Source organism: Oncorhynchus tshawytscha, linkage group LG06 (genome assembly GCF_018296145.1).
Source record: "Oncorhynchus tshawytscha isolate Ot180627B linkage group LG06, Otsh_v2.0, whole genome shotgun sequence".
Classification (NCBI taxonomy): domain Eukaryota; kingdom Metazoa; phylum Chordata; class Actinopteri; order Salmoniformes; family Salmonidae; genus Oncorhynchus; species Oncorhynchus tshawytscha.
In genome coordinates this window covers 17,028,183-17,055,599 of record NC_056434.1, presented here as the reverse complement: position 1 = coordinate 17,055,599, position 27,417 = coordinate 17,028,183, and the positions used below count along the sequence as shown (strand labels likewise).

At 44.0% G+C, this 27,417-nt stretch overlaps 2 protein-coding genes across 4 annotated transcripts in view; one reads left to right on the top strand and one right to left on the bottom strand.

Moving 5' to 3' along the window:
• Positions 1–278: 278 nt before the first annotated feature.
• LOC112252147 lies at positions 279–2,604 on the top strand. 2 transcript variants are annotated; one of them, XM_024423128.2, is made up of 3 exons: positions 279–1,056; positions 1,289–1,488; positions 1,794–2,604. In XM_024423128.2, the coding sequence occupies exons 1-3, from the start codon at positions 406–408 to the stop codon at positions 1,939–1,941; spliced, it is 999 nt and encodes a 332-aa protein (XP_024278896.1). In that variant the 5' UTR covers positions 279–405; the 3' UTR covers positions 1,942–2,604. The 2 variants fall into 2 exon arrangements, with proteins under 2 accessions (XP_024278896.1, XP_024278895.1); XM_024423127.2 differs by having other exon boundaries at positions 1,286–1,488.
• abca7 (ATP-binding cassette, sub-family A (ABC1), member 7) overlaps positions 2,025–27,417 on the bottom strand; it is a 45,110-nt gene continuing 19,717 nt past the window's right edge. The window contains exons 18-50 of one of the 2 annotated variants that reach the window (XM_024423124.1): positions 27,238–27,351; positions 26,979–27,150; positions 26,307–26,438; positions 25,273–25,412; positions 23,441–23,578; positions 23,021–23,241; positions 22,581–22,638; positions 22,103–22,305; positions 19,115–19,241; positions 18,971–18,994; positions 18,673–18,818; positions 18,405–18,529; positions 17,419–17,511; positions 16,797–16,989; positions 16,448–16,542; positions 16,297–16,335; positions 16,008–16,113; positions 15,840–15,914; positions 15,562–15,731; positions 15,082–15,259; positions 14,314–14,429; positions 13,880–14,024; positions 13,470–13,593; positions 6,884–7,013; positions 6,399–6,522; positions 6,220–6,282; positions 5,972–6,078; positions 5,547–5,688; positions 5,283–5,417; positions 5,073–5,176; positions 4,845–4,937; positions 4,301–4,550; positions 2,025–3,334 (exon numbers count right to left, since the gene is read on the bottom strand). In XM_024423124.1, coding sequence (XP_024278892.1) covers positions 2,924–3,334; positions 4,301–4,550; positions 4,845–4,937; positions 5,073–5,176; positions 5,283–5,417; positions 5,547–5,688; positions 5,972–6,078; positions 6,220–6,282; positions 6,399–6,522; positions 6,884–7,013; positions 13,470–13,593; positions 13,880–14,024; positions 14,314–14,429; positions 15,082–15,259; positions 15,562–15,731; positions 15,840–15,914; positions 16,008–16,113; positions 16,297–16,335; positions 16,448–16,542; positions 16,797–16,989; positions 17,419–17,511; positions 18,405–18,529; positions 18,673–18,818; positions 18,971–18,994; positions 19,115–19,241; positions 22,103–22,305; positions 22,581–22,638; positions 23,021–23,241; positions 23,441–23,578; positions 25,273–25,412; positions 26,307–26,438; positions 26,979–27,150; positions 27,238–27,351 — 4,493 coding nt within the window. In that variant the 3' untranslated portion in view covers positions 2,025–2,923. The remainder of the gene's footprint in view (positions 3,335–4,300; positions 4,551–4,844; positions 4,938–5,072; positions 5,177–5,282; positions 5,418–5,546; positions 5,689–5,971; positions 6,079–6,219; positions 6,283–6,398; positions 6,523–6,883; positions 7,014–13,469; positions 13,594–13,879; positions 14,025–14,313; positions 14,430–15,081; positions 15,260–15,561; positions 15,732–15,839; positions 15,915–16,007; positions 16,114–16,296; positions 16,336–16,447; positions 16,543–16,796; positions 16,990–17,418; positions 17,512–18,404; positions 18,530–18,672; positions 18,819–18,970; positions 18,995–19,114; positions 19,242–22,102; positions 22,306–22,580; positions 22,639–23,020; positions 23,242–23,440; positions 23,579–25,272; positions 25,413–26,306; positions 26,439–26,978; positions 27,151–27,237; positions 27,352–27,417) is intronic. The other variant, XM_024423126.1, reaches the window with a different exon arrangement.

Genomic DNA, 27,417 nt, shown 5'->3' with positions numbered 1-27,417 from the left:
TATTAGTAGCGAAAAATACATGCAGGCTCTATTTCAATGACATCTGAACATGTCTCGTAAAGTTCAGGTTGTAGACGTTTCCATAACAGCAATGTTTAACTGCCCTTCCAGAGGCAAGAGAGTCAATTTACAAGCCAGAGTCCCAGACAGTCCCATCCGGCTAAACAGTCAGTAGCCTACTGTTCTTTCTTGTTGTTCCTTGTTTGGGGATAGAATTGGGAAAAGGCTACTTTTATATTTTTGATATCTTTCTCAGGTATGTCCTGGTGTTTTCCTTTGTAGATTAATACTTATACTAGTATCAAATGTTTTAGAAAAACAGCTTTTGCTTACATAATATTAGAGCATCATGTTTACATTGTGAACTTTTATTTAAGGCCAAATTGTAGACAAGTAGACATAGGAATGGGCCGGAGGAACAAGCCAAGGGCAACAAGACCAGAAATAGGTGATAAATTGGTAACACCTGACCCTCATCCAATGGTTGTGGGAGCAGTGAAATGTGTACTACCCAGGAAGACTGCCTTAAACTTACTTAAGGCTTGTGAAGTAACCACAAACATCCGAAGTCCTGTCTCCAATACATATGAGAGATTAGATAATAGAGTGGTGAAAATCTGTGTCAATCTATGGCCTGTCCTGGCTTCAGCAAAAGAGCCTGTAGAGGAAAGCAGTAGTTCGCTGGATGAAGAGGAACCTGGGACCAGCACAGATACAAGGACCTTCAACACATCAAAGTCTGGTGAGCAGCGTCCGAGAGACCAAGAAAGGAGACCCCATGTTAGACAAGAATTGGACAGGGCTAAAGCAAGCTGTCTAGTGAAGCCTATTTTACTACCCATAAGTAAACTATCCCTTACAACACGACTAGCACATTCAGAGTGCATGGGAATGCCAGTGCCACACACATCTCTGCCACAGATATGTGTATCAGACCAAGATGCCTTGGTCAAATCCTCCAAGGGGACAAAAGCCATTGAGAATAAGGCACCATTTCCCATGATCCTATTGCAGAAGACCAGCACTTTGATGGACAGCACCATTATCTCCCAATGTGTAAGGATCAGCTGCATTTTCACCACCTTTCAAGTATTACACAATTACTTAATTGGTAAACAGAGCATCAAACCTTGTCAAAATCCACTATAAATGTACCTTATAATTTATTACACAAATGATCTAAGGGAAATAAAAAAAGTTATCCATTGTGCATCAAATACTGAATGAGAAATTACATCCACAATTGAAGCAGTTACATCTAAATCTTCATATTGTCTCTATTCAGAAGTCTGCCCAGGTTCACCTCCCTGAGATCTCAGTGTCCAGTATAGAAGGCCTGCTTCAGAGAGTTACAGAGCGAGTGGGAAGGAGAGAGAGAAAGAGGGATGAGACATCGGGACTGACCAATCCTGATCATCTTCTCATGGCTGGCGCGCTGCGAAACCTGAGAGAGAAGAGGCTCCAGCATCGGGGAGACTATAGCTCAGAGTACTGTACCATAAATAGTGCTTACAATGGGAAGGTTATCCTTTAACAATTTGACATTTTAGTCATTTAGCAGACACTTATCCAGAGCGACTTACAGGAGCAATTAGGGTTAAGTGCCTTGCTCAAGGGCACATCAGATTTGTCACCTTTCTGGTTCTTGGCCCAACGCTCTTAGCCTACTAGCCGTCCCAACAATCAGCACAGAGACCCGTCATAATTCATGATCATGGTTGTTCTATTGTGGCAATTGATTGAGCTGAAGCCCCTTTTAATGGCTATAACTAATTTATTTGAACCTTTCCCAGGGGAGCGGTAAGATGTCCAGAGGTCAAGCCAATCGGTGGACAGAAAGGGACCACTCTAGTAACAGAGAATGGAATGCAGAACCCTGCCTCCCTCTGCAATAAAACCAAACTGCCTGTCATCCTTAGTATGACCAAAGGAAGCCTTTGAACATGGATGAATCACCATCAACAATAGATAAATTGTACATGTTAATAAAGTTGTTAGAACAAAATACCCAAGATAGACGTATCCCCATTTAAAGGTTTATTACTATATGTTCTGTATACATCTAGTTATATGTACACATAAATAATCATACACATAATCAAGTATGAATGTTCAAGCATAATATAGTACATCATAAGACCATACATTCAATTGTATGTATAGATACACATACCTATCAGTTATTGTATCTCTCCAATACGTCAGACTGCAGTACAGCACAGTAGTAAACTGCTTTGGATTTACAGCTACATTGTTTTTTTTTCAAGTTCCATACAGTATAATATGAGCCCAATTAAAAAGAGATTTTTAAAAAATGATATAAAAACAGTTTACCTAATGAAGGCAGTGTTTGGAGTCTGGTATGCAGTCTGGTAACTGTACATCTCAATGTTGTGCCAGTGCAAATAAACCATGTTTTAGCATCAAATAAATGTGACTGGACATCAGAAAAATATATATTTTTCTCTCTGTGCAAAACATGAGACCAATGTGAAAAGATATTGATGATTTTGTTGCCCTGAACATTTTCAGTGATAATGTAACAATCATTGTGTGCAGCATTTCTCAGTTAAAGTGCTTTAGGCAAAATGCAAAGATATTGAAAGACTCGATGATTGACCCATGATGAATACCACTATTCCATCATTAATTTTCAAAACATTTGGAAATTGAAATGACAAATAAAAAGTAAATAATAAGCAAAAGACCTGACCCATGAAAGTGCCTGTATGTAATTGGAGGTGAATACAATTAGTTTGGATATATATATATATATATATAGCACTACAGTATAGCTGTGATGGAGAATGAACAAGGCACCACACCCAGAAATTAGAGGAGCTATCCGGTAGTACTTTCCCCCCTCTCCTAGAGGGCACAGAGCTCCCAGTCTGTCCATTAAGGGGGCTGTTGCCCAATAACTTTACACACTGCTGTCTTGTGTGCTGCTACCCACTAGGAACAGACTGGTCGGATCCTTACTGCCTGAAGTCTCCCTTGTGCCCTTGGATCCATTGGCAGACGATTCCTTGCTTGACCTCTGACTACTCAACTCTCTCCTGCTCTCTCCCCTGCTCGACTGGGGCTTCTCCTGTGGCCTGCTGGTCATCGCCATGCCACTGTCTGGTACCCCGTTTGGCTTGGTCTCTCTGGGTCTGCCGTCTGAGGACTTGACAGACTGGGGAGGCTTGGTTGTTTGAGCTGGTTTGGCTGTCTGCCCTGGTTGGGTGGGCTGGGCCACTCTTCTGGGTTGAGGTGCTGGTGTCCCTCCGTTGACTGTCACTTCCCTCAGCAGGTCGTCATCGCTCTGCTCTTTGGCAAAGTTGACAAACACCTGCAGGGTGGGGGAGAGGAGGTAATGCACATACATCGAAGGGTTAACACGGGCATGGTTTAAGATGAGATGCAAATGGAAGTAGGTGCTTGGAGGGAGGAAGAAGTGCCCTGTTCAAGTGCCTCACAGTGAATAAGTAGAAAATGAATTTTGAAGTGTTGTACAGGTAACTACCACAATAAAGGAGACACTTGAGTAAATAAGGGATACAGAGTTTATTGAAGGCAGGTGCTTCCACACAGGTGTGGTTCCTGAGTTAATTAAGCAATTAACATCCCATCATGCTTAGGGTCACGTATAAAAATGCCCAGTTGTCCATTATTTTGGCTACCATGGCAGAGAGGAAGTGAGAGGTTTTAATCTCTCATAAATCTGTCCAAAATAAGTTTCTATGGGATTATTTTGGACCTGAACTTGTCACCTGCCATCCCGCCTTTGGGACAATGACTCCCATTATTAGGGAGGAGACATGAGCATCTCTGACCATGGCTAGAAGAAGAGATCTCAGTGACTTTGAAAGAGGGATCTTAAAGGGACATAGGGGGTTTAAAGGGTGTGTCTCTCAGTCACCAGATCTGAACCCAATTGAACATTTATGGGAGATTATAGAGTGGTGCCTGAGACAGCTTTTTCCACCACCATCAACTAAACACCAAATTATGTAATTTCTCGTGGAAAGATGGTGTTGCATCCCTCCAATAGAGTTCCAGACACTTGTAGAATCTATGCCAAGGAGCATTGAAGCTGTTCTGGCGGCATGTGGTGGCCCAATGGGCTATTAAGATGCATTATGTCAGTGTTTCCCTTATTTTGGCAAACAACTGCTAGCCTCTTCAGTGTAATTGACATTTTATAACCTACTTCTTCCCTCCCCACATTAGAGTCTTTGCTACTGATTCTATGAAGGAAATCCCCCAGCCTCAAAGTTTAACCATCCCATGTGACTGACACCTGAATGACCTCTACCTGGTCCAGGGTGGTCTGCGACACTGAGTAGTCGGCGATGCCCAGCTCCTTGTGGTTGTTGGAAAGCACATCGAAGACCCGAGCCAAGGAGCAGGAGTGGGAGGGCAGCTGGTACTGCAGCACGTTCTGGTGCCTCTCCTTTAGCTCGATGCCCGGGAAGGAGCCCTTGATGTAGGTGTCCACTGTGCACGGATCCTCGGGAGGCTTGGTCCCTGACAGGCGCAGGACGATCGTGTAGCCGTCCCCGAACCTGTGGAAAAGATGACAAAGTGGAAATAGGGAGAGGTGAGGGATTTGAAAGTCTTAAAAGAGTGCCAGTTTAGATACTGTATTAAATGTGTATGGAGATTTGTATTGTGTGTTAAATTGTATAACAGGTTAGGTATGTATCATAATGATATTGGCGAGTGAAGGCCTATAAAAAGGACAGCATCACTGAGTTTAGGCCAATCTGAAGTGTAATCATACCTATACATTGACAGTGATCATGTGTGTTACACTAAGATACCTTATAAAGACAGTCAAATCAGCAGTAAACTTGTACCTGTTCTTAAGATGTTGAACGGAGCCCAGACACTGGAACCTTCCGTTCACCATGATGGCCATTCGTGTGCAGAGAGCTTCACATTCCTCCATACTGCTCACACACACATACAGCAAAACACCCCATTGTTAGCCAATGTTCATACCATACAAGTGTTAAGACGTCAATTAAATAGACCAAGTTTGAGGCCTAGGAGGGTGCACTATTGGCATGAATAGCACCACTTACCTGTGGGAGGTGAGAACAACGGCCCTTCCCTCCTTGATGACGCTCAGGATGCAGTTCCACAGGAATCTCTTGGCCTTGGGGTCCATGCCAGTGGTGGGCTCATCCTATAAACAGGAGTGCAGACGTAACTGTAGGTTAGAGGCGATGTGAGAAATGGAAAGAATCATCTGTTATTTTAGAAATCCACTCACTCCTTTCTCTCATACCTACCAGGAATATAACAGGGGGAGCTCCGATCAGGGAGATAGCAGTGGAGAGTTTGCGTTTGTTGCCTCCACTGTAGCCTCCGGCCTCTCGCTCTGCATACTGGGTCAGCCCCAGCTTCTTCACTCCCCATTGAGCCACCTTAGAGGGACACAAGTTACATTTGTCAGGACATTTTCTAAGACAAATGCTATGGGTGAATTGCTACCCTATTCACTTGGTGTGTAGTTGGTGTTTGTGTGTGTTTTTGTGTGCGTGGGTGTTAAGTACCTTAGCCACAGACTCCTCTGGCACCCCTCGGAGCCTAGCGTAGAACTCCAGGTGCTCCCTGCCAGTCAGCAGGTCGCAGATGGCATCAAACTGGGGGCAGTAGCCCATCAGCTGGTGGACCCGCTCCATCTCCGTCAGCACACTACATATCACATAGTACAGGTATAATGTAGGGTTTGTGCGGTAGGAATTATCATTATGGATACAATGAATGTGAGAACAGCAGTTCTAGACTCACTTTCACTCCCTCTTATGTCATTGAAAGTAATTTTATTTCTTGCACGATAAATTCTATTTATTACTTTCTTTTTCACAGCTACTAAGCATATGAATAATGTCTTAAAATAGCAGGAAGGAAAGCGCAAACATGTTTGGTATATCTATGGAGTAAATGGTGACCGCTTAATCAAACTGGTCTTACTTACCTGTGATGACTGAGAAATGCTTCTCCATAGGTGATCGCAGTGTCTCCAGTCAGCATGCGAAACGTGGAGGTCTTCCCAGCCCCATTTACCCCCAGCAGGCCAAAGCACTGACAGGGAGAGGCAGAGAAAATACAACACTCACAGTCACACCTATCTAAAACATGTATAGTGTGCTACTCAATGCCCTCTCTAAGTGCTCTATAGAGCCTACAGTAGATTTGTGGCTGACAGAAACACAGCTCTCTCACCTCACCACGAGGAATACCCAGACACAGACGATCTACTGCTGGCTTCTTGCCAGCTTTATACACCTGCAGAAACACAAGGTAATCACTCTAAACCCCTTAGAGATTATATCCCATGCATTTAAACCTAAAGTAGATGACCCAACTTTTTAATCTACAAGTCCAAAGTTTGTTTTACTTGCCTTACTCAGGTCCATCATGGTGAGTATATCAGCTTGGGCTTTCCCACTCTTCACTCTCTCTCTCTCCCTGGCGATGTCCTCATCCTCCGGGCCAAGAGGAGGCAACTCAGGCTCAGAGCAGGGCCTGGAAGAATAGACTTATGAGTAAGATGACCTGAGAAGTACTGAGCCAATAACATTTTTATGATTTCACTGATCTGACACTATGGAGAAGAGGTGGCATGGGTTTCACTGTAAAGATTTCACCTATAATGATAGCAATACTATAGTAATGTGTTTGTCGCTTTTTTCACTAGGTCTTAAAGTGCTTTTGCATTGTGTCGGAGTGGCTCACTCAATATAGCTAATCACATTGTGATCAGTAATAATTTTGAGCAAAAAATGAGGAAAGATGCATTTGACAAGCACAGTATTTGAAAAGGGATCTATGAATGAGATTCCATTTTACCAACTGAAATACCAGCAGCAGAGGTCACAGTACCTACCTGCAGTTGACAAAGAACTTGTACTGTAGCAGTATTGTGAAGAGAAAGAACACGACACCCTCCACAGCCATGGCAAACAAGTTCTTCCCCACAAAGTCCCATTCCAGGGGGTCCAGGGTCTGCTTTGCGCCTGTGGACATGGGTACCCACATGGAAACAATGAATTCACTTCAAACCAGATGATGTCGTTGGCACTGATTTGATGTTGACAATTTAGACAAGAGTATTATCATTAAGAACTCTTCTTCTCTCAACAGAGAAAGCCACATTTTACTAAACTATATGGAAGTTTTAAGAAGGTCATACACAGATCATTTAGCTATATGATTTAGAATTTTAAGACCCCTTCAGGTATTAAAAAAAAGATCAATGAAACATTTTTTTTAATGAAAATTGTAATTTGGCCTTCAATTTACTATTAGCCCATACAAAGTCATTGAATTACAGATTCACTACAAGGAACGATAGATACTCCTCCCCAAATATCTAAAGGAAGTTTGTTCTGAAGTGTCGGTTTTATATCTGAGAGATGTTAGTAAGATCAGGAAACATGTTTTTATTTTACATGCATTTAACCCCTTATTTCTGGCACTAAACTATCTCTATACAGTACCTGTCAAAAGGTACCTACTCATACCAGGGTTTTTCTTTATTTTTACTATTTTCTACAAGTGTAGAATAATAGTGAAGACATCAAAACTATGAAATAACATATATGGAATCATGTAGTAACCAAAAAAGTGTTAATCCTTCAAAAGCAATACATGGGCTTGCTCCTACCTATCTCTCTGATTTGGTCCTGCCGTACATACCTACACGTACGCGACGGTCACAAGACGCAGGCCTCCTAATTGTCCCTAGAATTTCTAAGCAAACAGCTGTAGGCAGGGCTTTCTCCTATAGAGCTCCATTTGTATGGAATGGTCTGCCTACCCATGTGAGAGACGCAAACTCGGTCTCAACCTTTAAGTCTTTATTGAAGACTCATCTCTTCAGTGGGTCATATTATTGAGTGTAGTCTGGCCCAGGAGTGTGAAGGTGAACGGAAAGGCTCTGGAGCAACGAACCGACCTTGCTGTCTCTGCCTGGCCGGTTCCCCTCTTTCCACAAGGATTCTCTGCCTCTAACCCTATTACAGGGGCTGAGTCACTGGCTTACTGGTGCTCTTTCATGCCGTCCCTGGGAGGGGTGCGTCACTTGAGTGGGTTGAGTCACTGATGTGATCTTCCTGTCTGGGTTGGCGCCCCCCTTGGGTTGTGCCGTGGCGGAGATCTTTGTGGGCTATACTCGGCCTTGTCTCAGGATGGTAAGTTGGTGGTTGAAGATATCCCTCTAGTGGTGTGGGGGCTGTGCTTTGGCAAAGTGGGTGGGGTTATATTCTTCCTGTTTGGCCCTGTCCGGGGGTATCATCGGATGGGGCCACAGTGTCTCCGGACCCCTCCTGTCTCAGCCTCCAGTATTTATGCTGCAGTAGTTTGTGTGTCGGGGGGCTAGGGTCAGTTTGTTATATCTGGAGTACTTCTCCTGTCTTATCCGGTGTCCTGTGTGAATTAAAGTATGCTCTCTCTAATTCTCTTTCTTTCTCTCTTTCGCAGGACCTGAGCCCTAGGACCATGCCCTAGGACTGGGACTAGGCTCTCGACCTGAAACCTGCCTCTCCGCCTGCCCTACCGGAAGCTGGTGTCGCAATGTGTGGGGCCATTTAAAGTCCTGAGGAGGATAAACGAGGTGTGTTATAGGTTACAGCTTCCTCCTTACTATCGCATTAACCCCTCGTTTCATGGGTCTTTCCTCAGGCCGGTGGTGGCTGGTCCCCTGCAGGAGGTCCCTCCGCCCCCTCTGGACATCGAGGGGTCCCCGGCGTACACAGTACGTGCGATTCTCGAGGGGCCTACAGTACCTCGTGGACTGGTAGGGGTACGGTCCGGAGGAGAGGTGCTGGGTACCAGTGGGGGACATTTTGGACCCTTTATTACTGAGGGACATCCACCACCTCCACCCGGATCACCCTGCGCCTCGTCGCCCTCAAGGCCGGTGGAGGCACGCTGCGGGGGGTACTGTCACGACTCCCACCGAAGGTGGCTCCTCTTCCTGTTCGGGCGGCACTCGGCGGTCGTCGTCGGTCTACTAGCCGCCACCGATCCCTTTTTCATTCCGTTTAGTCTTATTGGTTGCACCTGTTTCATTTCTTGTTTTATGTCTATTTAAGCCTGTTAGGTCCGCCTAGGTTTGTGCGGGATTGTTACTCTGTTGGTTGTGGATGTGTTTTCGGGTTTGTTTTCGCCGGACTGTTTGGTCCTGTGTTTGGGCTGGTATGTTTTATGCGCCCTGTATTTTGGCGTGACCATTTTGTGCTGGAGAATAAATGACGATTTACCGAACCCTCTGCGCCTGACTCCAACCCACCAGTCCTAGTAAACTCTGACAAACCATGACAGGGAGACATAGTGGACTGGTAACGCGCGTGCAAGCAGTTGCTCCTGATGCCACTTGGGTACACTGCAGCATCCACCGAGAGGTTCTTGCTGCCAAGGGAATGCCTGACAGCTTGAAATACGTTTTGGACAACTTTGTTAAAGCAAAGCCCCTGAACTCTTGTGTATTTTCTGCACTATGCAATGATATGGGCAGCGACCATGTAAAGCTTTTACACATACAGAATACGCTGGTTATCAAGGGTCAAAATATTGACACGTGTTTTTGAATTGAGAGATGAGCTAAAAGTTCTTTACTGACCATAAATTTCACTTGTCTGACTGCTTGCATGATGACGAGTTTCTCACATGACTGGCCTATCTGGGGATGTTTTTTCTTGCCTGAATGATCTGAATCTAGGATTACAGGGCCTCTCCGCAATTATATTCAATGTGTGGGTCAAAATTGAGGCTATGATTAAGATGTTGGAGCTTTTCTCTGTCTGCATTAACAAGGACAACACGCAGGTATTTCCATCATTGTTGGATTTTTTTGTGTGCAAATGAACTCAAGCTTACGGACAATGTCAAATGTGATATAGCGAAGCACCTGAGTGAGTTGGGTGCGCAATTACTCAGGTACTTTCCCGAAACAGATGACAAACAACTGGATTCGTTATCCCATTCATGCCCTGCCTCCAGTCCACTTACTGATATCTGAACAAGAGAGCCTCGTCGAAATGGCAACAAGCGGTTCTGTGAAAACTGAATTTAATCAGAAGCCACTGCAAACTTTCTGGATTGGGCTGCGCTCAGAGTATCCTGCCTTGGCAAATCGCTCTGTTAAGACACTGATGCCATTTGCAACCACGTACCTATGTGAGAGTAGATTCTCGGCCCTCACTAACATGACAACTAAATACAGCCACAGACTGTGTGTGGAAAATGATTTAAGACAGACTCTCTCCAATACAACCCAACATTGCAGAGTTATGTGCATCATTTCAAGCACACCCTTCTCATTAGGTTTCACCCTTCTCACAGGTTTCATCAGACCAGAGAATCTTCTTTCTCAAGTCTTTAGGAGTGGCTTCTGTCTGGCCACTCTACTATAAAGACCTGATTGGTGGAGGGCTGCAGAGATAGTTGTCATTCTGGAAGGTTATACCATCTCCACAGAGGAGCTCTGTCAGAGTGACCATCAGGTTTTTGGTCACCTCCCTGACCAAAGCCCTTCTCCCCCGATTGCTCAGTTTGGCCTGGTGGCTAGCTCCAAGAAGAGTCTTGGTGGTTCCAAACTTCTTCCATTGAAGAATGGAGGCCACTGTGTTCTAGGGGACATTCAATGCTGCAGACATTTTTTGGTACACTTCCCCAGATCTGTGCCTCGACAGAATGTTGCCTTGGAGCTCTATGGAAAATTCCTTCGATCTCATGGCTTTGTTTTTGCTCTGACATGTACTGTCAACTGTGGTACCTTATATAGACATGTGTGTGCCTTTCCAAATCATGTCCAAGCAATTGAATTTACCACAGGTGGACTCCAATTAATTTGTTGAAACATCTCAAGGATGATCAATGGAAAAAGGATGCACCTGAGCTTAATTTCGAGACTCATAGCAAAGGGTCTGAATCCTTATGTAAATAAGGCATCTGTTTTTAATACATTTGCAAACATTTCTAAAAACCTTTTCGCTTTGTCATTATGGGGTATTTTTTTATTTAATCAATTTTAGAATAAGGATGTGCCGTGGTGCTACTCCAGTTTCAACTGCTCTGCCTGAGACTATGGAACCCTAACCTGTTCACCGGATGTGCTACCTGTCTCAGCTGTTTTCAATTCTCTACAGACAGCAGGAGCGGTAGAGATACTCTGAATTATTGGGTATGAAAAGCCAACTGACATTTACTCCTGATGTGCTGACCTGTTGCACCCTCGACAACCACTGTGATTATTATTATTTGACCCTGCTGGTCATTTATGAACATCTTGGCCATGTTCTGTTATAATCTCCACCCGGCACAGCCAGAAGAGGACTGACCACCCCTCATAGCCTGGTTCCTCTCTAGGTTTCTTCCTAGATTCTGGCCTTTCTAAGGAGTTTTTCCTAGCCACCGTGCTTCTACACCTGCATTTCTTGCTGTTTGGGGTTTTAGGCTGGGTTTCTGTACAGCACTTTGAGACATCAGCTGACGAATTTGATTGATACTGTAACAAAATGTGGAAAAAGTCAAGGGGTCTGAATACTTTCCGAAGGCACTGTATATGGAAAGTTAACTTTTTATGGCTGCAGGGGCAGTATTGAGTAGCTTGGATGAAAAGGTGCCCATATCAAACGGCCTGCTCCTCAGTCATAGTTGCTAATATTTGCATATTATTATTAGTATTGGATAGAAAACACTGAAGTTTCTAAAACTGTTTGAATGATGTCTGAGTATAACATAACTCATATTGGCAGGCAAAATCCTGAGTTGAAATCAAAACAGGAAGTCAGAAATCTGAGCTTGCATGTATTCACCAGAGTCCCCAATGAAATCCCCTTGAGATATGAATGATGTTGCACTGCCTAGGGGTTCCACTAGATGTCAACCATCAATAGAAATTATAATGAGGCTTCTATGTTGTTGTGGGAGTGAATGAGCGCAGAATATATCAGCTGTCCATCAAGCAGCCATTTTGTGATTGCGCTTTTTCCTCATGGTACCCACTTGCGTTCCATGGCTCACGAAGACGAGAAGGAATACTCCGGTTGGAACTTTATTGAAGCTATATATTAAAAACATCCTAATGATTGATTCTGTACTTAGTTTGAAATGTTTCTTCGGCCGGTAATATCACTTTTTGAAGTTTTTGTCCGATATAACGCTGACCAGAATTAGCGTTTGGATATGTATACCAAACGCTCTAACAAAAGAAGGTATTTGGACATAAATAACGGACATTTTCGAACAAAACAAACATTTATTGTGGACCTGGGATTCCTGGAGTGCTTTCTGATGTAGATCATCAAAGGTAAGGGAATATTTATCATGTAATTTCTTGTTTATGTTGACGCCATCTTTGCGGCTGTGGTGTTTTTAAATTGAGCTCCGTCTCAGATTATTGCATGCATTTTTTTTTCTGTAAAGTATTTTTGAAATCTGACACAGCGGTTGCATTAAGGAGAGGTATATCTACAATTCCATGTGTATATTCCACTATATTATCATCTACATTTATGATGAGTATTTCTGTTGAATGATGTGGCTATGCAAAATCACTTGATGTTTTTGGAACTGGTGAATCTAACGCACCATTGTAAAGTCAGATTATTTTTATATAAATATGAACTTTATCAAACAAAACATGCATGTATTGTGGAACATGAAGTCCTATGAGTGTCATCTGATGAAGTTAATTCAAGGTTAGTGATTAATTATATCTTTATTTCTGGTTTTTGTGAAGGTTATATTTTGCTGGAAAATGGCTGTGCTTATTGTGGTTTGGTGGAGACCTAACAATCGTTTGTAGTGCTTTCGCTGAAAAGCCTATTTGAAATCGGACACTTTGGTGGAATTAACAATGAATATAGATTTAAAATGATATAAAACACATGTATGTTTTAGGAATTGTAATTATGAGATTTCTGTGGTTTGAATTTTGGCGCCCTCTATTTTCACATCGATCCAGGTATCGGGATTCCAGCCATAACAGGTTAAACAATCTTGGAAAAAGGGAAGGACGTAGGAGAACTATCCGTACCAAACTTTAAATGGTATTTCCAGCTATGATGGCCTACGGAGTCCCTGGGAAAACCCAACTACTGAACCATCCAATGATGTGATTTATAAATAAATTATTCTGAAAGGACTGATCTCTATAATATATAAACTACTTTTGGAACGCTCATATTATGAGACAGCCATTAAAAAATTATGGTCCACAGATCTAATTGAATCTGAACAACTCTGTAACTGGAACAGAATATGGAAAAATATGACCTTGGCATCCCTTATTCCGAACCATCAATTTATACATTTTAAGTTTGTTCACAGACTATTTAACACCAAGGAAACATTTTACGAAGAAATGGAGAATGCGGACTGTTTTTTGTACCTGTAGCCCCTCCCTCTTGGAAAAAATACTAAACTAAATAAAAAGTTGGTCACAATAAAATAAAAAAATATTATACCCAGTCTCTGGAAAGCATCCAACATAGCCTGGTTCTTAGCCATGTCGATGAGGCCTCGACCCAGACAGAAGTGGGGGAAGATCAGGAAGACTTTCTTTAGGATCTTGTTGATATCGTTCAAGTGCTGAAAAGCAGACAGACGAGTTAATGTCTGAATACCATAGTAAAAGAACATTCAAATCTGATTTGTTAATCTGCAGCCATGTTTGCTTCTAGTAACACTGGCAAACATTTTGCAATTGTAGTGGTGCAAGCAAGTTGAAAAAACAACATTTAAAGTAGTACACTGTTGTACCATGTAACCAGACACCCTCAGCTGACCAAGTGTTGGTTGTAAATCTAAATATCAGCAGAGCCCTGAGACTAATCAGTAGCCCTGATATAATATCATAGTCAAGTGCATGACCCACCTGATCTACGAACAGCTCCAAGACAAAGGTGGCTATGCTGCCGTTGATGCCGATGAAGAGGTTGATTGAGGTGAGGACAACATAAGCAGTGCTGGGGACACTGAACAGGAAGGAGGCTGGATACATGAGAGGAGTGATAGACCAGCTGAAATGGAGGATAGAGAAATTCTAATCAGTAAGAAGGAATTTGTTTCGCAATGCACCCTGAACTTTGCTAAGAACAACTCTGTGACATTCTTTAAAGAAGACCTCAGCTATTGAAATAAAGTAAACAATGATATGACCACTCAAGCAAACATACTGTTGTAGTGATGTTTGAAAAGATCATTTTGAATTTTTATAATTGTTTATTACTGAATGTAATAAAGTGCACATACAACATCATTAGTTATGAGTGCAATGATAACAAAGCCACCCGTGTCCATGGCCCTTACCCATAAAGCAAGAGTAACAGGACCAGAGCAGGGAGGTTGGTTTCAGACACATAGGACTGTTGCTGGAAACAAATGAAGATGAGGACCACCATAGTGGCCGGGACTGTATAGTTCAGCTGGAAGAAAGTAGAAGGCCAGTTAAGTACAATTCAATAGAGATGAGACTTATCCCCTGGGTCCAGTTTTTCAAAAGTTATCTATCAGGGATTTCACATATCGGATATGGTTAAATGCATAGAAATATAATGAATAGAACAAGTCAAGTCAATGATTCGGCCATTCTATTTCTATGCATTTAATCTAATCCGATAGGCGAAATCCAGATCGCTAACTTTTTTAAAATTGTGCCCTGGAGTTACAGTACATGCCACTGAATGATAGAGGCACAAGGTTTGAAAGGTGACGTTTTACTGTCAACATTATCAGGCTTCTGAAACATAGACAATACATGCCTACATTCATTCCCCTTTTGTCTCTTTTTTATCAGTTATATTATTCATAAATTATTTATCTTGCATGTATTGTTTTCTATGGTTAGGTATTAGTGCACTGTTGGAGCTAGAAACACAAGCATTTGGCTACACCGGCGATAACATCTGCAAAATGTGTACACAACCAATAAAATTGTATTTGATATGATTTGATATAAAGTTGATATTTGAGCCAAAACCCAAGGTAACTAGTGAATAAGGCTCTGGAGTGTACATTTTATATTAGTGCTAACAAAACAGGTATCAGTTAAGCCTATCAGGATGGTAGGAGACTAACCATGTCCCAGGTGAAGTTAGCCAGCCAGTAGAGAATGGGCCGGACTCCGCTGACAAACTGAAGGTGCTTGGCTTTGCTGACCCTCTCCTCGATGAGAAACAGCACAAAGCTGGCCGGCACAAAGGACATGGAGAAGATCACACAGATGGACACCAGAACATCTACTGAGGTGGTCATCCTGAAAACAGAGAGGCAATGAGTATGGTAAGCACAATTTATTCTGTATTTTGTTGACAGAAATTATTAGTCACTTTTAAGGCCAGTGTGGTATCATGTTTTCCTACCTATCACATTTTCATACTAACAGTACTCAACCTGCTCTGTACAGTACAATTATTGTCTAATAGTGCTTACAACAAGCAATTCCAAAAAGAGGGATTTGATTCACTCCGACACACTAAGCTTAGGCTTAATCAACAAGGAGACTTATTGGTGTGAATTGAATAGGAAACTAGAGAGAAAGAGAGACAGAGAGCTTACATGGCAATTTCAGTGAGCTGTTCCTTGGTGAGGTTGAGAGGGTGGTTGTAGGCGGTTATGCCATACTTCATTCGCTCTGGCCCTGGGGGCAGGCTGGCACGGAGCAGGCCATTGTTCATGACATTGACAAACGATGCCATGGCGTGCCAACCTTTGTTGTTATACCACACCTAACAGGGGTGAGGTAGAGCTTAGGTAACGGTGAAACAAAACACACAGATGCACATGCATACACACACCCACAGGTGCTCACACACACTCATCCTTTGACCTCTCACCTTAACATTGTTCTGACTATTCAGTCCACCCAGAAACTCTGGTAGGCGACCCAGGAGCTGATCCAATGAGCTATTCTGTGAGAAAGAGAGAACCAGACATTAAATAAAGACAACAAAGAAACTAAGAGGAAACCTGACATTGAGGGTGTAAAAGATTTCAACTCCTACCTGTGCCACTTTGTAACGTGACCGTATAGACATGACTGAGTCCTCCATTTGGTAGGCCTGTGGGACAGCCTGAGTACCTCTGCCCCCCAGAGAGAAGCCCCCATATCTATAACAGAAACAGACATCACATTTACATCAGAGTAGATGGACTGTAATGTATTAGTAATCTCTCTTGGACAGCATCTGACCAAATTATGCAAGATTTTAGTTCTGGGTTAACCGAGATTAGGGCTGTAGACAAGTGATGTCTATGATTTTACATGGTGAGTAAGTATCCCACTCCACTTACCTAAATTCATTGATCCACTTCTTAGTGGCTGAAGTTAGGCTGAAACCGTAAGAGTGTAAGAAGAAATGAATTTGTAAGGTGGAAAAACACAGATTTAATCACAGTAATACTTTCCAACAAAGATAATAATCAAGCGAGTGGTGTAAGGGACCTTTTCTTCATTATCTGAGGGTAAGTCTTGACCAGGTAGTCCGAGATATTGCGGCCGGTCATATTCTGCAGGATATCCCCTGTCAATCTCTGGACCTGTGGAACAGAGAAACAAGTTCCAGTACACACAACAGTATGTGGACATTTAGGTATTGGATATATATTTAGGCAGGTAGCTAAGTCATTGAGAACAAATTCTCATATTTTACTGAAAGTCTGTCATAGGAGATTAGTTACAGTACCATTATTTATGCAATGTTTAACCACTGAGAACAAAGTAACAGCATATATAATGCAATGTTTAACTATAAAGAAGAATAAAGTAAAAGTAGTTATTATGCGGTATTGACCTGTGGAGGGGGGATGCCTCCGGCTCCTTCAGGGCAGTCTGGTAGCATCCTGCGGACCTCCTCAGAGCTGCACTCACAGTCAGGAGATGGCTTGTCTGCAGTCCAGTTGCCCCTGTTGAAGAGCTGCCAGGTGGAGTAGAGAATCTGGGGCCTCATGAAAATGCCTTCCTCCTCCTGCAAACACTGAGGATCCCTGCAGGGGACACATCCTAGCGTGAACATGCAAAATATGCCACGACACCCAATTGAGGAAACATAGGCCCAACTTAAATCTCTTACGTTCATGCTAATATGCACTGTCCCTCCAGAAGTGTCCTTGAGAAAAGTCAATAGCACTAAGTCACAAGTAATGTGGGGAAACTGGTGAATGACAGGTCCATAATAGAATGAACCCTCTCTCATAAAAACACACCTGTACACGCAAACAAACTGAGAATACATTGAGACAACAGAAAAAACCTTGTTGGTAATGAAGATAATGGTTTACACTTTAAAATAATAACACATAGGTAGGTGTCCGCTTTCCTTTGTGGTTGCAGCTGGACTAGCCAGGTAACACAGTGTTGTGTTTCTACAGTACGTGTTGCTTTAGTAGAGGAGAAAACCGAGGAGAAGGCCTTACGTGCTGTTTTCCATGCACTTGGTTCCAAATCCAGGCCGGTCCAGAAGGGCATCCAGCAGATTCTGAATGGCAGGATCCCCAGGGGCATCGTTGCTGGAAAGAGGACACCACAGATAAGGTTCAATACAAACAAAGAAAAATAGGAAGACAAAGCAGAATCTGGCAACATGGGAACAACTGACTCCTTGAAGCTCCAGTCCAAACATTTATTAGAATGTTAATCTGATAATTGCCATTCAAGACTACAGATGTAGGATCTTAATCTGATCACCTTGTTGCAGGAGAACTAAAACTTGTAGTATATTTGAGGTTAAAAAAGGCTTCTGTGGCCTCCTGGGTGGCGCAGTAGTCTAGGGCACTGCATCGCAGTGCTAGCTGTGCCACCAGAGACTCTGGGTTCGAGCCCAGGCTCTGTCGCAGCCGGCCGCGACCGGGAGGTCCATGGGGTGACGCACAATTGGCCTAGTCGTCCGGGTTAGGGAGGGTTTGGTCGGTAGGGATATCCTTGTCTCTTCGCGCACTAGCGACTCATGTGGCGGGCCTGGCGCATTGCACGCTAACCAGGTAGCCAGGTGCACGGTGTTTCCTCCGACACATTGGTGCGGCTGGCTTCCGGGTTGGATGCGCGCTGTGTAAAGAAGCAGCGCGGGTTGGTTGGGTTGTGTTTCGAAGGACGCATGGCTTTCAACCTTCGTCTCTACCGAGCCAGTACGGGAGTTGTAGCGATGAGACAAGATAGTAATTGGATACCACGAAATTCGGGAGAAAAGGGGGTCACTTTTTTTTTTAAGAAAAAAAAGGCTTCTGTAGTTTGTCATTTTCAGACTTGATTTTCCCTTACGAAAAATGTATTACATGTCCATTAATTATAATCCACATAATAATTCACATTTCCTGTTGCTGCAGGATTATTTTCCTGCTGTAGAAAACTGGCTCACATTAAGATCCTACATCTGTACTTGAAATCAATAGATGTAGGTCTTTACCTGAAGAAGGTGTACTGTTCCCCGTACATCCAGGGCTGTAGCTGGAGCGAGGGGTACTTTCCGAACGGAGGGACGATGAGGCTGAAAAGGAGAGCGATCAACACAAACACAGCAGGCAGCACGATCTGAAACACAAGGACATGGTGTCACAATAGCCTGTCATTGGTCTCTCTTCATTGTATCACATGCTTGTATTTTAGTTCATATCGGACCTTTTATTTGATAAGGACAATTGATTGAGAATAAAGTCATGTTTATGAGTCTGCACCTGAGCGAAGAAGCCCCTGCGACTGCGGAGGGCATACAGCCACCTCTTGATGAAGAGAGCACGGAGCTGCTGCCACGTCAAACCCCAACCAGTCAGAGGGACACCGCCATGGCCATCCCCACTCAGCAGGTCCGTCTCCTGGGGCTCTGTGTGCAGGAAAGGCCCAAGCATGGAGTAGAGAAAGAAACACATTGTTCATTGAGCCAAACGACTCTTATTCCAACTGCTGCAGTTAGTGTTAGGGGTAGAGAGCTGAGCTTCTGAAAAAAGGAAGTTAAAGGCCCAGTACTGTAGGTACCTTGCTTCCGAAGCCGTTTTCTTCCTGGCAGCAGTGCAAAGAAAGAGTCAGAAAGGAGGACAGACCATGTTAAATAACAACACAGGAAGACTGTTTCTAGGCGTGTTTCTATGTGTGTGTGATTATGTTTTCCCTTGTGTTTACCTGGATCCTCAGATGGCTCTCCAGACAAGCCCTGTCCTTGACCCTGCCCATGGGGTGTGTCAGCTTGTCCTGGGCTGTCCTCTGGGTCCACGTCCACCCCTGTCTCCTCAGCCACTCTCAGAAAGATCTACAGGAACAGATGACATTGTTAAACATCTTCTGCCTTGTGTGTTGGAATCAATTAGATAAATGTAATGTTTCAATTAAGCAATAGGGCCCAAGGGGGTGTGGTATATGGCCAATATATTACGGCTAAGGGCTGTCCTTATGAACGACGTAACGTTTTTTGGCCATATACCACAAACCCAGAGGTTGGGGTAGGACCATATCCCAGGACTACCTGGCATGATGACTCCTTGCTGTCCCCAGTCCACCTGGTCGTGCTGCTGCTCCAGTTTCAACTGTTCTGCCTGCGGCTATGGAATCCGGAATTGTTCACCGGACGTGCTACCTGTGGCTATGGAATCCGGAATTGTTCACCGGACGTGCTACCTGTCCCAGACCTATTATTTGACCATACTGGTCATTTATGAACATTTGAACATCTTGGCCATGTTCTGTTATAATCTCCACCTGGCACAGCCAGAAGAGGACTGGCCACCCCTCATAGCCTGGTTCCTCTCTAGGTTTCTTCCTAGGTTTTGGCCTTTCTAGGGAGTTTTTCCTAGCCAACGTGCTTCAACACCTGCATTGCTTGCTGTTTGGGGTTTTAGGCTGGGTTTCTGTACAGCACTTTGAGGTATTAGCTGATGTACGAAGGGCTATATAAATACATTTGATTTGAGGTGCCTTATTAGTATTATAAACTGGTGACCAATGTAATTAGAGCAGTAAAAATAAATGTTTTGTCATACCTGTGGTATACAGTCTGATACACCACGGCTGTCAGCCAATCATCATTCAGGGGTCACAGTTTATAATAACTAATAGAGAACTCAAAACTCTAACACAAAAATGCAAAACTCTGGGGAGAGAAAGAATCTACTTGGAGCCAACCTACTAACTTATCAAACGGAATCTTTTCTGGTAATCGTGGTAAGCTGGCAGCCTAAGCACATTACCGTGACAGTAACTCCGCAAATATACTATTCCGGGTAAACCCTGCTTAATCTAGTTAAAGCTGAGTTTTAACTGTCCACAAGAGGTTCAATGGACAGCTTGTAAATACAGGTCAGTTTAGTGCAGTCATGACTATATTTAGGATGAGCTTCATGTAACTTTGGCCTGTTACACGCTAGTGTCTACGTAATATAGTGCTTAGAGCAACTTCTGACGCAAAGCCTCTTTAAGCCCTAAATGTGTGTGAGAGAGACTGTGTGTATGCCAATGTGTGTGGGTTATCTGTGTGCTAATGCGTGTGTGTGTGTGCGAGAGAGAGAGAGTGTGTTAGAATGTGAGAGAGAGTAGCCCATTACGAGCAAGCATGCTGACCTCATGGCCTCTTGGCCAGCATGGGCTCCGGTCCAGCCCCCCAGCTGTGCCTTTTGTAGTGTGTGTGTGTGTGGTGTGTGTATATACAGTGCATTTGGAAAGTATTGACTTTTTAATTCTGTTACAGCCTTATTCTAAAATGGATTAAATTAAATTTTACCCAGCAATCTACACACAATACATTTTTGCAAATGTATTAAAATTAAAAACATAAATACCTTATTTACATAAGTATACAGACCCTTCACTATGAGACTCGAAATTGAGCTCAGGTGCATCCTGTTTCAATTGATCATCCTTGAGATGTTTCTACAACTTGATTGGAGTCCACATGTATTCAAATCAATTGATTGGATTTGGAAAGGCCTAAACACCTGTCTATATAAGGTCCCACAGTTGACAGTGCATGTCTGAGCAAAAACAAGCCAAGCGTAGAGCTCCAAGACAGGATTGTGTCGAGGCACAGATCTGGGGAAGGTGCCAACAAAGCTGCAGACATTTTAAGGTCCCCAAGAACACAGTGGCCTCCATCATTCTTAAATGGAAGAAGTTTTGAACCACCAAGGCTCTTCCTAGAGCTGGCCGCCCGGCCAAATTGAGCAAACGGGGGAGGAGTGCCTTGGTCAGGGAGGTGACCAAGAACACGATGGTCACTCTGACAAGAGCTCTAGAGTTCTTCTGTGGAGATGGGAGAACCTTCCAGAAGGACAACCATCTCTGCAGTATGCCACCAATCAGGTCTTTATAGTAGAATGGCCATACGGAAGCACCTCCTCAGTAAAAGGTACCTAAAGGACTCTCAAACCATGAGAAACAAGATTCTCTGGTCTGATGAAAGCAAGATTGAACTCTTTGGCCTGAACGAATGGCGTTGGCAGCATCATGCTGGGGTGATGTTTTTCAGCAGCAGGGACTGGGAGACTATTCAGGATCGAGGTAAGATGAATGGAGGAAAGTACAGAGAGATCCTTGATGAAAACCTGTTCCAGAGCGCTCAGGACCTCAGACTGGGGCGAATGTTCACCTTCCAACAGGACAAGGACCCTAAGCACACAGCCAAGACAACGTAGGAAAGGCTTCGGGACAAGTCTCTGAATGTCCTTGAGTGGCCCAGCCAAAGCCCGGACTTGAACCTGATCTAACATCTCTGGAGAGACCTGAAAATACCAGTGCAGCAACACTCCCCATCCAACCTGACAGAGCTTGAGAGGATCTACAGAGAATAATTAGAGAAATTCCCCAAATATAGGTGTGCCAAACTTGTAACGACTCAAGAAGACTCAAGGCTGTAATAACTGCCAAAGTAGCTTCAACAAAGTACTGAGTAAAGGGTCTGAATACTTATGTTGATGTGAAATTTCAGTTTTTTTATATATATATTTTTTAAAGATTTATATGCTTGTCATTATGGGGTATTGTGTGTAGATTAATAAGGGGACAAAACTATTTAATCGATTTTAGAGTAAGGCTGTAATGTAACAAAATGTGGAAAAAGTCAAGGGGTCTGAATACTTTCCGAATGCACTGCATATGTGTATGCGCGTCTCTTTTCCTCACCTCCTCCAGGGTGGTGTCAGACAGGCCATAGCTAGTGATGCCCAGATCAGCCTGCCTCCTGTCAACCTCTGTGAGGAAGATGGCCAGACTGCTGTCCTCTGCCGACTTCTGGGGCAGGTTGATGACCGCCTCACGGCCCACGTCCTCCACCAGCCGCGCCCCGGGGATGTGACGCTGCGCCAGGGTCAACAGGGCAGCCAGGTCTGCGGGGGAGAGGGAGAATGATAATTATTCTGAGGTTTGAAACTTCACTGTCCGGAAACATGCCCTAACCCCACACTAGATACTTGTGTAGACCTATCTGATACCCTCAGATCAGTCTGTAGGTGGGGGGGGTAGAGGCTCATCATTGGGTTAGCTATGGACGAACAGAACAGCCAAGCAAATGTTTTTTTTTTTCAGGTGTCTGCAATAATGGCGAGCTGTCAACACACAGCTAGCAGGATGTCACTTAGTGACTTTGGGTTGGAGACCCTACCTGAGCCACTAACATCACTACCCAGACCTGTGTCGTCACTCATGGAGGAGTCACTGTCCTGAAATACAGAGGGAGAGCCAATCAGCAAAGGGGTCATAGTTCAGTGATAAAAGTAATGACCTTTAGCATCCCACAGTATACATTGCCCTATTGCGATAGTCTACAATAACCTCCTCATCTCCTCTCTGAAGTAAATTAGTAAAGGTGAGCCACTTTTGACTATTAAGATGCATTGGTAAAATGGTCTTCAGGGCTCATATTCACAAAGTGTCTCAGCGTTAGAGTGCTGATGTAGAATTAGTTTGGTCTTTTAGATCTTAATTATGAGGACAGGGGGACCTGTTCCTAGATCAGAAATCCTATTCTGAGACGCTTTGTGAATAAGCACAACGTATTCCTGAGAAAATCTCATGTGCAGGGGTATACAATCTCTCACTCACCTTTGTGGCAGGGGGCAGTTTGGTAGCGCTGGCACTACTGGGGGTTCGAGTATCCAGTCCCTCCTTCTTGACGACGGTGAGGTAGTAGCCCGTCCCCAGCTTGGCCTTGAGGAAGAGGGGGGAGCCGCAGCAGCACAGCTTCCCTTGGGAGATGATGGCTATGCGGTCTCCGAGAAGGTCAGCCTCATCCATGTAGTGGGTGGAGAGGATGATGGTGCGATCTGATGGAGAGAGAAGGAAAAGGAGAAAAAGAGAGCGATCTAGTAGATAAAACCGTATTCAATTGAATTATATTTCACCTGAATTGACATGAAATGATAAACTCCGCCACCAAGTTAGACCAGGGATTTCTGGAAATCCTGGGAATTTTGGCAAAGTTCACGGAAAATGTTGCAACCCTTGACACAGTTCAGGGCTAACCTTTGCGGTACTTGAGCAGCAGGTCCCAAATGCCTCGACGGGAGTAGGGGTCCACCCCAGCTGTGGGCTCATCCAGGACCACCACCTTCGAACCCCCCACAAATGCTATGGCCACCGACAGCTTCCTCTGCATACCACCTGAGAGTAGAGGCAGAGACAGAGGGCGAGCGAGAAAGAGACAGAGAGAGAGAGTATGGTATTATACACTGCTCAAAAAAATAAAGGGAACACTAAAATAACAAATCCTAGATCTGAATGAATTAAATATTCTTATTAAATACTACTTCTTTACATAATTGAATGTGCTGACAACCAAATCACAAAAATTATCCATGGAAATCAAATTTATCAACCCATGGAGGTCTGGATTTGGAGTCACACTCAAAATTAAAGTGGAAAACCATACTAAAGGCTGATCCAACTTTGATGTAATGTCCTTAAAACAAGTCAAAATTAGGCTCAGTAGTGTGTGTGTGGCCTCCATGTGCCTGTATGACCTCCCTACAACGCCTGGGCATGCTCCTGATGAGGTGGCGGATGGTCTCCTGAGGGATCTCCTCCCAGACCTGGACTAAAGCATCCGCCAACTCCTGGACAGTCTGTGGTGCAACGTGGCGTTGGTGGATGGAGCGAGACATGATGTCCCAGATGTGCTCAATTGGATTCAGGTCTGGGGAACGGGCGGGCCAGCCCATAGCATCAATGCCTTCCTCTTGCAGGTACTGCTGACACACTCCAGCCACATGAGGTCTAGCATTAGGAGGAACCCAGGGCCAACCGCACCAGCATATGGTCTCACAAGGGGTCTGAGGATCTCATCTCGGTACCTAATGGTAGTCAGGCTACCTCTGGCGAGCACATGGAGGGCTGTGCGGCCCCCCAAATAAATGCCACCCCACACCATGACTGACCCACCGCCAAACCGGTCATGCTGGAGGATGTTGCAGGCAGCAGAACGTTCTCCACGGCGTCTCCAGACTCTGTCACGTCTGTCACATGTGCTCAGTGTGAACCTGCTTTCATCTGTGAAGAGCACAGGGCGCCAGGGCGAATTTGCCAATCTTGGTGTTCTCTGGCAAATGCCAAACGTCCTGCACGGTGTTGGGCTGTAAGCACAACCCCCACCTGTGGACGTCGGGCCCTCATACCACCCTCATGGAGTCTGTTTCTGACCGTTTGAGCAGACATGCACATTTGTGGCCTGCTGGAGGTCATTTTGCAGGGCTCTGGCAGTGCTCCTCCTTGCACAAAGGCGGAGGCCCTCCTACGGCCTCCTCCACGTCTCCTGATGTACTGGCCTGTCTCCTGGTAGCGCCTCCATGCTCTGGACACTACGCGGACAGACACAGCAAACCTTCTTGCCACAGCTCGCATTGATGTGTCATCCTGGATGAGCTGCACTACCTGAGCCACTCGTGTGGGTTGTAGACTCCATCTCATGCTACCACTAGAGTGAAAGCACCGCCAGCATTCAAAAGTGACCAAAACATCAGCCAGGAAGCATAGGAACTGAGAAGTGGTCTGTGGTCACCACCTGCAGAACCACTCCTTTATTGGGGGTGTCTTGCTAATTGCCTATAATTTCCACCTAATGTCTATTCCATTTGCACAACAGTATGTGAAATTTATTGTCAGTGTTGCTTCCTAAGTGGACATTTTGATTTCACAGAAGTGTGAATGACTTGGAGTTACATTGTGTTGTTTAAGTGTTCCCTTTATTTTTTTGAGCAGTGTATATGTAGTGGCTGTTGAAGGATATATTATATTGTAAAGTATACAGCTGAAGGCCATATTTGTAATGGATGTTGAGTAGTAGAGGGAGGGAGCCATACCAGACAGGTTCCTGGTCTGTTCGTGGCGTTTGTGCAGCAGGCCCACATCCTCCAGGAGAGTATCCAACTCCTTCCTCACCTCATCGCCTGATAGGCCCTTCAGACGACCATAGAACCACACATGCTCCTCTACGGTCAGACTATACAAGAATAACAAGGTTAAAGTCAGAGGGCTGATTAAGTAACATCGAACTCTTTCACATGTACAGTGGGTAAATGTTTTAAGCTGGAGCCTGAGGGGCAAGAGATTAAGTGAATGGGGCCTTTCAATATCTTGATTGCCTCTAGTGATTATTCATCTTTGTCACTGTTATATCAGTTAAATAAATGTTCAATATGCAGAAATTGCTCCGTCATTTCCTGATTTCTAAAATTCGAATAGTCCGCCCTAATTTCAATTTATGTGACAAAACAATCACTGGACCATCTAAACCTCTGAAATATATTTTCAATAACCAAAATTATTGTATTTTCAGCTGGTGTACAAAACTAAAAGCAAAGACGCAAATACTAAACGTAAGAACGGGAAGCATAGAAATAGCACACATAGAACATATCTACTGATTCTTAGACTTTCTTTCAATGAGAATGACAGATCTATAAATCACATAATGCAGCTTTAACATTACCAATGAATTCATTAATGTTGGAAGATCGAAAACAAGCACCACAGATAAATGGAGTCAACATGGTATACACTACAATATAATGAAATAGGATAAATTACTTAATGACATGTATTCATGAGATATAGAGTAGAAATATTACCAAAAAGGGGATAACTAGTCAGTTGTACAACTGAATGCCAACTGAAATGTGTCATCCACATTTAACACAACCCCTCTGAATCAGAGAGGTGCAGGGGGCTGTCTTAATCGACATCCACATCTTCAGCGCCCGGGGAACAGTGGGTTAACTTTGCTCAGGGGCAGAACGACAGATTTTTAACTTGTCAACTCGGGGATTCGATCCAGCAACCTTTCGGTTACAGGCCCAACGCTCTAACCACAAGGCTACCTGTAGCAGGGGCTTACATGTCAAAAAGGACATTGTGCTGAGGACACACTCCCAAGGTCTTCCTGATGATGTCCATGTCAGTGCGGATGTCCATGCCCTTAATGTACACAGTCCCAGCCGTGGGGGGAAACAAACCCGTTAGGATAGACCTGTCAATGGAAATGAACTGCGTATTATGCATTATAAACAGTGGAGGGTAAACACATGTAAACAACACTTTACACACCTTTTGCTGAAAAATGCATCGAAAGTATAGAAATTACTCACCACGAACGGCAGAGTTTACCCATTTATTCTTTAACTACTACATCACCGATTATAAGTTAGAACCCTACATTAGAGCTTCAAAGCACATTCATAAGCAACTCATAACACCTACATAAGCACCACAAGTACAAGGGCCCTAGATTAGACCTGTCAATGGAAATGAACTGTGTATTTTAGCATGATAACCCTAAATTAGAGGTCCATAGAACATTCATAAGCAATACATAAGCAGTACAATGGCCCTCGATTAGGGCGACAGTATGTACCACATTCATAAGCAATACAAAACACCTACTGTACAAGCACCACATTAATTTCTATGTGTCTAATGTAGGTGCAGGTTTACATGGTGGTGTTGGCTGTTGTACTTCATTTTAAAGCATTCTATATTGATTCAATGGTTCTTAAAGCACAGCCCTTACATGGTGGTTGTTTTGCCAGCACCGTTGTGCCCAAGGAAAGAGGTGATCTGCCCTTCATAGAACTTGAGATTGAGGTGGTTGACCGCCAGCTTGGCACCTTGTTTGTAGATTTTGACCAGGTTGCGGATGGCCACACCGAGTATGAGGTGAGAGGGGTCGGCTTCGATGCGATCTGAGACGGGTACAGAGAGGGAACCTCAGGACCATAAAACGGTGTCCGTTTTTTTACATCATATGTAGTGTGTGTGTGTTTTCTTACCTCCTCCCTGTCCTCTGGGAGCCGGAGGGATGGGCATGCCGGCCTCTAGAGGAATTCCTCCCCAATAGTTCAAACTGAACACGAAGTTCCATGGCCTAGGGACCCCATATTCACCTGGACAAAAGATCCCAACAATATGTGTTTAGTCATAGTTTTGCAGTTTTACTGCATTTTAATATG

Bases quoted from the DNA above. Each gene is read 5' to 3' on its own strand.
- LOC112252147 (XM_024423127.2), top strand. From the start codon at position 406: ATGGGCCGGAGGAACAAGCCAAGGGCAACAAGACCAGAAATAGGTGAT. The intron at 1,057-1,285 runs GTAAGGATCAGC...GTCTCTATTCAG, and splicing joins GCACCATTATCTCCCAATGT to AAGTCTGCCCAGGTTCACCT. The intron at 1,489-1,793 runs GTACTGTACCAT...AACCTTTCCCAG, and splicing joins CGGGGAGACTATAGCTCAGA to GGGAGCGGTAAGATGTCCAG.